A 12,774-nucleotide genomic window follows, 5' to 3' on the forward strand; every position below is an offset into this window, starting at 1 on the left:
AAAAGGAGGAGAAAGTGTAGATGAAAGGAGATGAAAAGGAGTCAGGTATTGGACACATGCAACAGTAAATCCTCTAAAGTGGTGAGGGAAGAACAGAAGGAGAGTCAAAGTCGCTTTTAATTGTGTTGAAATTAAAGGAGGTAGCTGCCTACTAATCCCTGCCCAGTGATTGGAGTCATTTTCCACCTGGATTAGATGGCACTGGCTTATTTGGCCAGACTTCATTATTTGATTTCAGTCAGCTTATACCCCCCTGAGTACAAAAATGTGTGTGTTCTTATACAGACAGCATGAATTTCTATTGAACAGAGAGCTTAAGTCTATGTAAAGTACACCTAATCACCAAACACAGAGAGCCAGGGACCGGTAAAGTCAAGAGACACACAGGAGATGGAGAGCTGGAGAGTCAACGTACCGTGCTCGACTCGCGTTCTTTCAGAGGAAGAGCCAGAGGCGAGTGAAAAGATGAGGGTCCAGGAGAGAGAAAAGCAAAACATAAATTAGTATGGGTGTCACTGCAACTCAGCACTCTAATCAGATAACAGTAATACAATTATTATTCAGCTAAAAGAATACTCTCATGTATGAAACTCTGCGTAAATACTCTTAGTGCCACTTTCTAATAAGGCACTATTTATACCCGGTTTATAAGTTGTTATTAATGGCTTAATTAAGGGTTAAGAAATCATTTTATAATATAGTTCAGTTATAAACCATTACTGTTGCCAGCTTGTGAAAAATCACTGTCTGGTGTGTGTCCTCCTCCAGCATGACAGATGCTTCTTCTTTTTTAGCTCATAAGTTCATCAGATAGACTCAGATGGACTGACTTTGTGAGAAACTTGTATTTATTAATGATTTTTTTATTTTCACAACCTGGCAACCCACAAGTTGCTCATATTATTGGCTTATAACTGATCTATGGAGCATTAGATTTGCGACCAACATCTAGACTAAATAGTTTTAATTCCATTTTTTTTGTATTCAATTTCTTTTCTCAGCTCCACACAGTGTCTTAAAATGTTTTCCTCCACACAAGCAGTAGAGAGTAAACACTTTCCTTTCTGCTTCCTAATGTGGGTAGGAACTACACTTTTATTTTCACATGTCAAAATGTATCATGGGTAAGGCCAAGAAACTATAACCTCACACAGTAATTGTGTACATAAAAACTAGTATTACAAACGTACAGTGACATGTTTATATAATGAATGTATTTGGCTTGTGAAACCTGTTCTTGGCCGGTACAATCATAAAACAACACTAAAATGCTGAGGACAGTGTGTGCGGCAGGCTGTGCTCCTCACCTCGGTGCTCCAGGTCGTGGTGGTTCTTCTCATCCTTCACAGGCAGGTGAGCCTGGCTGCCAAGAGCACCCAGCGCCAGCAGGCCGGAGCCAGCACCCGTCACAGGGGGGATGCCGGGCGGCTGCAGGCCTGAGGGGTGCGGGGGCAGCTGGACAGGGGGGCCGTGGGCTGCGTGGGAGAGGTGCTGGGCCTGGAGCTGCTGCTGCTGTAAACAAACGCAAAGAGACAGGAGACAAGACAGAGGACAAGTGGGTCGGCTGGGAAGTGAATCCATGAATGACCACACTCTACTCATGCATTAGAGCTGGCTTACAACAACATTTAGTTCAAGGCCAAACCGTTTATGCATAATAGCAAGCTGACAGTGACTGCCAACAAGCTGATCCAGCTCATTCACTGTCTGAGGGGGAAACGAGATTCTGTTCGCTGCTGTAGATGTACAGTGCATCCTTCAAGTGCTGGATAACAAACAGTCAAACACAAACACTTGTCTTTGGATTTCTTTATCTCTTATTTTCAACGTCTTTAGTATTTAGTTATGCATTATTATCCCAAAAATATAGCGTTTATTGCTTCATGAGGCATGAGATCCTCACATTTTACAAACTGGAATCAGAAAATGTAATGCAAATAGACATTTGAGGATGATAAATTACTTAAACAATTGATTAATTATCAAAATTGTTGTAAGTTAATTTTTGACAGAAATCAGCTCTTTCATAACAATAAGATACAATATTGTGTCTCTGAAACAAAAAGTAATGTAACACTTTTAACGGTCACAACCTTCAGGCTTACACAACAGACATGGTACTTTTTTTTCATGTCATGCTCTTTACTTATTACAACACCGCGAAGGCAGACTATACACTTATCACATTTGCTTAACAAATTGCTTATCATTTCTTATTCATAGTATGTGACCTTTATGTGACAACCATAGTTGACTCAACATGTGTACTCTGGTCGTCATAAATGAAACCAAGCATTTCTGCTCACTCCCAAACCACTGTGCTTCAATCATAGTTGGGATAGTTAAAAATCAATAGGCCTACACTTGAAAACCTCAAAACCTTTCAACACTCCGGAAAACCAAGAAGGCATGCCGACTCCTCCAGTAAAAACGCACAGACACAGCAGAGAACACACACACACACACACACCTCCCAAGAGGCCGTGGACGTCTGTATGAGAGAGGCAGTCAGAGAGGAGTGAGTAGATAGACAGGAGTTAAATAGCCACTCAGGCAAGAGGGAAGCAAGTGCTTTAAAACAAGGTTAAATAACACTTAGCACATCCATCAACTGCCTCTCCAAAAAAAGAAAAAATACATGATTGCTATTCTGCTTGCTAGATAGAACTTCAATAACCTCATCCATACATTCATTACATAAAATGGAGAAACAGACGAGGGTATATCTAGTGGCTCACCACATTAAAAGGTTTATTTAGCAGCTGGCCATTATTCAGCCGGCTCATTATGTCGAGCTGGACCTGGAACCGTACAATGGATAGAAGCAACTGAAGGGCGGCATTGTTAATCGATATTGTACTGGTGTGCAGAGCAGCCTATTTGTTGAGAGAAAGAAAAAAAAAAAAAGGAAAAGCAAGCAAAAGAGAAAAAGGGGAAGCCGGAACAAGAAAAGGAGAGAGAGAGAGAGAGGCAGAATCAGAAAATAACAAGAGAATGAAAGAGAGTGAGCGAGGGATTCAGGCAGGGACGTCCCTATTGAGTGTGCCTAATGAGGAAAAGCGTGCAGGGATCATTATCAAGAAGCCTCATTAGCGAGCTATGGCTGAGGAGAGGAGTGAGGAAAGAGGAGGAAAGGGAGAGGTGGGTAGGGGTGGAGGGGGGAGAGAGAAAGAGCGAAAAAATTCAGAAAATAAATTGCTTCCAATTCAATATTCATGGGTAAAGAGCTGGCTTCCTTTCACACTTATCTTTTTTCATTATGTGTAAATGCCGCCGCAGCTCAGGCAACTTCCACAGGAAACAGGCAATTAAAGTTAACTAGGCGAAGCTGGCTCCCTGCAGAACAGTACTGTCAGGTGGAACAAGCATCAACACTACCAGCACAAACCAGCTGGCAGACTGGCTTAATAAGTCTGACAATGATCGCCACATTACCTACTTATCCACTGCTTTACAACAGCTTCTGTAACTCATCACGTCTTCTGCAGTTGTCGCGCCAAAGATTAAACTACACCCAACGCTAAAAAACAACTTGATTGATTTTCAGTATTGGAATAGGACAGAGACACAGTAAACGTTTTTGAGGTTAGTCGTCAGATAAAGACTTAAAGTGCTGTCAAAATTGCCATCTAGTTTCACTCGATGTTGCCTGATCTCTCAGGAAATCTGTGACACCTGAGTAAGGCAGACAAAAAGGAAAAAGATGCCAAAAATATCCAAACACACCCAAGTCGTGCTTTGTCTCCAGCAGGCATCATCTCCCATCACAAAGACACGTGTTAGACGGGCAACAAGCAATTTAAAAACACTTCAAAAAAAACACCACCTCCCCCTGAACACTAACCATGAAGGCTGGATAGACACTATGAGGTGGCTGCTGCTGCTGCTGGGTCAAAAGGAGACAAAAAGACGAGATTCAGGCAGACACTGATTCAAGAGACCAGCAAGAAAACTGACAGAGACAAAGACAACTCAAAGAATAATGACACTATGACTGCTTCATTAACTAGTGCATCTATTGTTAAAGGGGACATCATGCTTTTTGTGATTTTTCTGTTTTTATACTGTTATGATGTCGGATGTCTATGTCAAACATGGTTTAACTTCCAAAACCTGAGGTGAACAAATGTAAAATGTTCCCAGCAATAGGTCTGTCACGATAATTACTTTTGTTGAATGATATATTGTCCCAGAAATAATTCCGATAAATAATATTATTGTCATTTTAAGACAGTTTTATGCCACAGTTGCAGTTAACATGGTAACACTGGTTCAAATACCATACTTACCTATTTAGGACATACCAGGACCCCTAGCTTCACTTTATTCACTTAAACCATAGCCGCAGCCTACGTACATAGCCCACGCACCCTCCGCATATGTTCACTAGTGGGAGTGAAGAGTTTGTACATTTTATGTCCCGTTATGCTCTTCTATGTCAGTAGGTGGTAGTTTTACGGTACGGGTGTCGTTCCAACTTATAAAGCAAACTGTTGTTGAAAAGGAACGACGCGGCATTCACTCACTGGTGTTTACGACTTTTTCCAGGTTAGTGGGGCTGCATAGTCTCTCAAAATCAACACGAAACAACTTAGTAATGTTCTCTCACACTATAATGATGTTTTGTTGTCGCAGCTTGCTAAATGATATTAAAACAAGGCGGTAAATCAGCTGTTTCATGCACCCTAAGGTGCCGTCTATGTACTGGGTTTTTCCCTTATCGGTGGTTAGCAAAAACTGGATTTATCAAAACGCTGTAACCTTCTGGAAACAACCTGCTGAAAAAGGTAGACAGATTATTTTCACACAATTAAGTTATGCTGTTTACTCTGGCATCATGTTGGCTAAAGTGTTGGTGACATTCTTATGTAAACAAACGCGCATGTAAACACAACATGCAATACTGAGGTCGGCAATAATGATCAAGCTTATGTCCATATATCATAGGATAAGTCGATAAATCAATAGAGTAATTATCGTGACACGTGGTCTACCCAACAAGTCAAGAGCCAGGGCTTCAGCCTGCTCTGAACACTTTGTTTGCAAAGTTAGTTCTACTTCCTCCTTGTGATGACATCAGATTGTTTGTGCATGCCCAAAAACAGCCGTACGTTCTGTAGCCTTTGTTGCGAGGTTGTTTCATGGGTTGTTCACGTTGTTCACTCGCATATTTCTCATCGGATTCGTGCACGGATGTATTTAGCAAGTTTACATTTTGAGTAAAGAACGGGAAAATAAGCAAAATCCAACTACTAGTTTGTTGACGTTGGCTTCCGAGCCACTGGAAGTCTACCGAGGGTCAGCTCCAAGAAGCTAACTAATCAGAAAAAAGTGGGCTCATCGCGAGGAGGTCCTTAAAACAACAGGAGCTAAAATGGCCTGTTTCAGACAGAGGCTGAACTGAGGGTCTGCATAAAGAGCCAGTATAAGATAAATAAAGACTTTTTTTAAAAACTGTAAATCATGCAAAGATATTCTAGTAGAGCCCCAAAATAAAAACATGTGCATGATACATCATCTTTAGGCTGGTCATCTAAGGCTAGTTTCTTATTTTATTAAATAACAAATAAAACTTAAATGATGTTACAGACTCATCAGCTAGAACAACTAAACAAACATGATGGGGGGTCCTTGTACAAAACCTCAATAACTGCTTGTAACCAATGAGTAGCAGCTGAAAAGCCGACCATGTGTCACTGTGGACAAAGCGTCTCTTTCTGGATGAAAAGACCCACAAACTACATGGAAATATGACCTTCCGAATAAAATAAATAAAGCATGCAAAGCTTTCACAGAGGAGTTTTGCAAAAACAGAAGCAGGCATAGTAAAAGTTTACGTTCCACAGATTAGCATTCACATTTACATAAGGGTTAGTGATAAGCAGCACCCCACCTGTAACGGACTCGTTAACCATTATCTAAGTACAATCTTGCTCTCATGCTGAAATCATGGAAATAAGGGTGCGAGCATGGAAATGAGACAGCACCTCTGACACGTCTCAAATCAAACTCAATCATATATCCCCTCTGGCCAAAACCTAATGCAGAACAGAGGGGACCGTTTTAGATCTTTGTCTCATTTTACAGTCACCTCCACAGTTCAAGCCACCTGGGTTTAGGTAATAAATGGACTTGCTACTCAGCCTCTCTGCAAATACAAGAAGAGACTGGAGAGCTGCAGTTTCAAGTGGCAAATGTAAAGTTTCATCCTGCAAAAGACGTCTTTTGCTCGGACAGCTTTTTCTGTGAACCTGATCACTTGACATTTGCTGCAGACTTCACCACTTTTAACAAAGTTACCTGGTTAATTCAGCAACAAACCTGTACTCATGTCTAGTTACTACTAAATGTGTGTTTTATTGTATCTTGCTGTACTCAATTTACCTTCTTTTTACCTCACTGTTTTAAATCTCCTCTTGTAAAGTAGCATCTGCTATGAACGCTATGATACCTGCACAGGACAGCTGTTCTAAGTTTGTCTATGTAAAAAGTATCTGTCCCTATCAAATAAATACATAAATAATTCATATTTTAAGTGAAGGCTGACTAGGGCAGCAATGAATGATTAATTTCATTATCGATCAAACTAATATTTTTCTGATCAGTCATTTGGTCTATGAAATGTCCAAAAAAAAAAAAAGTCCATCTCAAGTTTTGAGAGCCCAGGGTGCCATCTTCAAACAGTCCAACAATTTTAAAACACACAGAAAAGCAACAAATCTTCAAATTTGAGAAGCTGGAACCAGCGAATATTTGCCATTTTGCTTGGGGAAACTCTAATGATTAATCAATTATAAAAGATGCTGCTATTTAATTTTATATTGATTCTATGTTGTAGGTTTTCATAGGACTTGATGCCAGCAATAAGAGACCTCTAACATTGTCTGGTGTTGAGAAATTATTACGTATTACATTCATTTTATAATGTCTCACACAATACTGAAAAATGTTGACATCTTTACAGTGCTTTCTGTGTTCAACCAACAGTCTGATACTCAAGGATAAATCATTTATATTTATATAAAACACAGGAAAACGGCAAATTCTCCCTTTTGAGAGGCTGGATCCAGAACTTGTTTTGGCCTTTTTTTGCTTGATAATTTATCAAACTAGTTGGTGATTACTTTTCTAACAACTGACTAAATAATTGATGAATCATTTCAGTGTCATATAAAATAGCAGTATTTTAATTCCTGAAAGCAAACATTGATCGTAGGATTTGGACTTCAGCCAGAGGTGTGTGTGTCTCTACACTCATATCTATTTTCTCATCTAACTGTTATAGAAAGCCGACGGAGCTTGATGGTCTCTGAATATCACTCACACTGTTGGGAGATTGATCACCTGCCATTTCTGCGCTCAAATAATTAAGGCCTGTTTTCCTCTAAGAGTAAGTGAGTGTGTGTGTGTGTGTGTGCGTGTGTGTGTGTGTTCGTGCTCTGTTTGGCCCTGCCCACCCTTAATGAAAGAAGGGTCATTCCTGTTGTGGACAGTCTCAGCGAGCTGTTTTTTAGAAAAAGAGGAAATAGGAAGTAATTACCTTGAAAACTGAGGGTTGTGCTCCTGGCTCATTTACTTTAATCGAATTTCGATATCCGCCTCTCATTAGACCTGACCCCCTACCACTGGGACTAGCTAACCGCTGACTAACCTCTGCTACAGAGGGCTAATCAAAAGGGTCAGTTATCCATCTGGGTCTAAGCTGGCTATTACAAAGCTGCTAGTTTTTAAATAAAAGCAGATGGCAGACCAAATCACTAAAAAGTCTATTTGACCAGAGCAGAATTTGTGTTTTTAGGGTCATTGTGACTATTAAAAGGCCAATTACCGATTTCTAAAGTGCACTTCCTCTTTCAGATGTTAGATTGCTGCAGATGCTCTCAATTAAATCAAACAGAGGAAAATATTATTTTATTATCAAGGGTAAAGATTTATCCTAAAAAACTACTTAAAAGCAAACACAAATCTTTTATCCACAACATCTTAGAAGTGCTCAGTATCTGTACTGTACTCTGTACTGTGATCTAATCTCTGTTGCAATCTCAACGCTTGTCCTAACCTGACCGCTCTAAATCCTTCTACTATTGGGTCAGAGGTAGGGGCAAGCCTGTTGGCTAAAACGTTTTATCTAATTAAAAACCAGCCAAAGTGAAATCTGAGAAACACCGTGGTCTGATCTCTGCCTGGACTTTGTTACTGTGTATCAGATGGTCTTTGATTCTGCCTAAAACGAGCTAATCAGAGCAGAGCTAGCTGCGCCCTACGTGCTGACAGGTCATGGTAACCAACAATCAGAGAAATTACAGCAGCGAAAACTACATTGACAGCACATTGCAAACATTGTGAACTCAAATAAAAACATAATAAACCAGTGGAGACAGGGGGCAAACCTGCACGAGTGAAGAGGACACGGCGTTGCTCGTTTGTATGCAGTCTGAACATTCATATGCCACAGACAGGAGGAAGAAAATGGTTTCAGATTAATACACCAAACTGCTCTTATTCTCTTTTAACCCTCATTTTCCTCCTGAATCTATTGCCCTTTCCCCGGTTATCCTCGACATGCAACACTTCAGCTGAAGCGCATGAAGGTGAAATAAACCTGTAAGAGTAATGCCGTACGCTTGAATAGCTTATACATATGTCTGTGTTGGAGTGCCGGTCCTCTTCTATGCATGCAGGTTTGCCCCTGACCTCAGGTTAAATGAAGAAAGAAGAGGGGGTATACACACAGTGAGAGGCAGATTGGGAAGTCCACGTACCCCGATGATAGCATTCAGCTCAGTCATTGTCACCTGTTTGGCCCGTTCAACAGCCTGAGCTACCTGCTGTTGGTGCTACAAGACACAAAAACACAAAGATTAGATTCCTGATAGATAAAAAATCATTACAGAGGACTGAAAAAGCAAATAAACTAGCCTGTGCTGACAGTTTATCTACACAGGTTTACATAGAGTACACAGCACCTTTTTTAGTCAGAGTGAATAGAAACTAGTGAAATTGAATTCTGTTGACAGGAGTTTAGGCAACCCATTTATTTGTCTACTTGATGAAGGTATTTTCCACCCTACAGCTATTTTTATTGATACAAGAAATTGACTGGGCTTTGTTTTAAGTGTCCTGCAAGCCTCTCAAACATTTATATTTCTGTTTGGCTGTTTGCTGAACAACAACGAGGGAGCAATTCAATTCAAAATATTTACTTGTGCTCATTTAAATTAGGATTCATATACATAATTCAGCTGTGTTATTCATTGTGTTAATTGCCTGTGTCAGTTTCATAATCTTTTTATGACTAATTATTAATTGTTTACAAGACCAGATGATTAGCAAAACTTTGCATCCCTTTTATGCATATAATGCATGACTTTCACTAAATGAGAGGCTTTGTTACTCCTGTACATCCCATTTTCAGGGTGTCTGCACAATAGCCTCCCTGACAATGTCCTGTATATTTACTAGGTGAATAAAATGAGTCTAATTCTCATTCCCAGGATGCTGCCAGCCGGGGTGACACTCACCTCTTGTGACAAGAATGGCATGATCTGAGCCAGGATTGCATTGAGACGTTTGGCAATCTCAGTCTGCAGGAGAAGAGAGAGAAATTGTTAGAATGACAGTGTGTTGGGTGTGCTGCATGCCTCAGACAACACTAGAATCAAGCAGCTAAACTACCTATAAAACAAAATGGTGTGTATTTGTGCAGCATCCAGCTGGACAGACCATGTATTTCTTAACTAAATTGGGACCGCCTCAGAACAAATTTACTTCCCACTCTCTCTTGCCTCCATTAGACTCAGGCCTTATTTCATTAGGAGGCTGAAATATGCTAATACCATCTGGCTGGAGAGACCCTAATGAGGTCCATACTTCATAATTACGGCCCATAGAGAGGGGGGCGGGGCACGCTGAAGCAGACAGGTTAACTCTCTGACCCTATCTATCAGAGGCATCTTTGGTATCGACCACAGAATATTAGCTGGCACAGTAAGATGATACTGCAGGGCTCCATGAACATAGAGCACTTTACAGCGCTGCATTTGGACAAATGGATATGCTGCGCTGCCCGCCTACCGCACTTGAATGTCCCAAGACATTCTGTCTAAACCCATTTCCTTTTTTTTAAAATCTGTACTTTCCAGAGAGAGGAGGAGGAGGAGGAGGAGGAGGATGAAGAAGGGGAGACAAAAGTAGAAAGCATAATAAAGGAGAAGGGGTGGGGTGTACGGGGGGGGGTGATGAATGGTGAAGTGATTTGACACTAAGGTAATGTGGTTTGACTGAACTGGGGGAGGTGAACTAATTGATTCTGAGACATTCGGGGTGGAGGCTCAGCAGGTGTGTGGGGGGTGAAGAGGTCCTTCCCGCCGTTTTATACGCTGCTGCATTCCACTCATTTTCTCCCTTAACCTTGTTTGACTGTGAAAGGGGGGGGGGGGGGGTGCAGGGGAGAAAGAAGGTGGAAAAGGGGGGCAGGAGGTGCCACTAGCCTTTTGCACAAGACTTGGTGTCACTCTTTTTCTTTTTGGAGGGGGGTTGCAGGAAAAAGAGGAAAGAGGAGGGGGGGCAGACCTTTGCTGGTCTGTCAGGAATTATCTCACAAATCCCTGTCTGACCTTAGGCGCACTGTGCTTTCTCTCTCCATCCAACCTCCTCCTCCTCCCAACACTCCTTCAGACCCCTCCCTGCTAATCTCCACTACTCTCCTCTGTGCCCTCCCTCCTTCCTCCTCTTCCTCTCTCATCTTCCCCCTCTTCTGTTGCTGGGGCAACGCTATCTGGCAGGGCTGATCGTTATGTAAATTGGGCTGAGGCCCTGACCAGAACAGCCTGTAAAATCATATTAGGCGCAGCACAGAGGCAGGTCATTAAATTGAATTTTCGGCCTGTCGATCTGATCGGCACGGGAAATTAATGAGGGATAACTGGGAGTGGGTTGGTGGGGAGGGGGCTGCGCTGGTGGGGGAGGGGGGGGGCTGACATAGAAACAGAGAGAGAGGAAGGGAGGGAGGTAGCTCTTTGGAGACTCATAAACCATCATCATTAGCGGGGGCTGGATACAATGACACACAGTAGGATTAGAGTGGTTCAGTATCACACCACTTCTCTGGAAATGGCTGCAAGGGGAGCAACATGGGGCGTGTAGGAAACAGCGGTATGCTGATACACTCAACTATTAGAGCAACAACATTACGAAACACTCACCACCACAGACTGATTCACAAGAAAGGCATCCATTTGTTCATTGCAAATCACATCTCCAAAGCCACCATTTGAAGCCAAAAAACCTCCATGGAATTCAGGTGCACTTTGTTATTTGTAATGAATTGTTGTTCTGCGAAAAACACACAGGTTTACCTCAGCGGCTCATTCTGAAAGGAGAGCAGGAACGCCAGGTGTTTGCAGAGCTGAGTTGCGTTCAGGGATTTTTAAGGTTAAATATTCCCAAACCTTTCGGCTTCCTTGAAAATTTACCCTAGAGTTAAAAGATTGATTTGGTGCCAGGAAATAAAACAATGGAACAGACTTCCCTCGTATACATTCTTGTTTTTCTTCTTTGGCCTAATTATTGCAACTCTGCAGCTGTATATTTTGTCATATCACAGCTAGAATTTAATAGAACATGATGGGAAACATGGCTCACATGTCAACCTGAGGAGTACACTGTAAAACCCCCTCGACTGAGCGGCTACATCTCGCCCCTCCTTTTCAAATCTAGTCACTCCACTCTGTTCAGACAGAGTTCACACTTGTTAGGGAGGGTAAATGGGCAGGTGCCTTATTTACACGACTTTTGACAGCCATTTTGAGGGGGAGAAACACTGATAACACATCACATCTAATGACTCGCAGCACTCTTAAATGACTTCCACTTTACTTTGGAGCCACTATTTTCCACAGTGCTTTTAGCAGCAGAGACAGACACTGGAAAGAGTTTATTGTCACTTAAAGCCACTGAAAACAGAAGCCTTTGAGCCGGCAGAAGCTTTTCACTGCAGCTCCACAATTACAGGTACTCAGGGTTGTCTAGTAGCACCAGAGCTTGGAGAGGCTCTCTCTCCATTGCATCCCTCTGTCAATGGTGCGTTGAAAGCCATTTGGCTGTTTGTCGCTCCAGGCATTAGCCCCCAAGTGGAGAGCAGAGTCTCTGACGAGGATTCAATTGGCGAGGAAAACAAGTGGCATATGATGTGGGGGGGCAGAGATGGCTGTTTAGGAATTATCTTCTCAGCCAGAGCAGAGGAAGAAAGAGGCACTTAGAGGTATCTTGTTCATTACAAATGCATGAAGAATATTTTGCATGTGTATGTCATTCTATTTTCAGCTCATACACACAAAACTGAAGTGACATCCTCTCTGCAGGGGAGTATATGGAAATGGGCTGTTTTCCAACAGATTACATCTGATTACCTTGGAGTTAGACACTATTTTTTATAGCTCTCACTCTGCAGATATATATATATACACACACACAAAATCCTTCTTTTCCATTTCACCACATCAACACTGAAACAAAACCATCATCAGCTGGTTGAGTACACACACACACACACACACCCAGACGCTAATTGTATAACACTGTTCTACCAGCCCTTCTTGCCTGGCTATCAAAATAAGCATGTCTCACAGCCTCCAGTAACCTCGTCAGCCTCCCTTGAGAGAGAGAGTGTGTGTTCTCGTAGTCAGTTTGTTTTGGCTTAGAGACAGGTCGGCCATCATCACCTTGGCAAACAATTCCTGGAATCCTGTATAAATTATTCATTTGCACAAGCTC

At 41.8% G+C, this 12,774-nt stretch overlaps 1 protein-coding gene across 18 annotated transcripts in view; it reads right to left on the reverse strand.

The window, feature by feature from the left end:
• The window catches only part of tle3b (TLE family member 3, transcriptional corepressor b), a 120,277-nt gene that overhangs the window by 12,398 nt on the left and 95,105 nt on the right, over nt 1-12,774 (reverse strand). For 4 of the 18 annotated variants that reach the window (XM_067584107.1, XM_067584117.1, XM_067584096.1 and 1 more), the window contains 5 exons: nt 9,522-9,584; nt 8,733-8,837; nt 3,845-3,886; nt 1,307-1,512; nt 416-473 (listed from right to left, as the gene is read on the reverse strand). In XM_067584107.1, the coding sequence (XP_067440208.1) occupies nt 416-473; nt 1,307-1,512; nt 3,845-3,886; nt 8,733-8,837; nt 9,522-9,584 (474 nt within the window). The remainder of the gene's footprint in view (nt 1-415; nt 474-1,306; nt 1,513-3,844; nt 3,887-8,732; nt 8,838-9,521; nt 9,585-12,774) is intronic. The other 14 variants (XM_067584163.1, XM_067584157.1, XM_067584150.1 and 11 more) reach the window with 14 other exon arrangements.

The sequence above is a fragment of the Thunnus thynnus genome, chromosome 1 (genome assembly GCF_963924715.1).
Source record: "Thunnus thynnus chromosome 1, fThuThy2.1, whole genome shotgun sequence".
Taxonomy (NCBI): domain Eukaryota; kingdom Metazoa; phylum Chordata; class Actinopteri; order Scombriformes; family Scombridae; genus Thunnus; species Thunnus thynnus.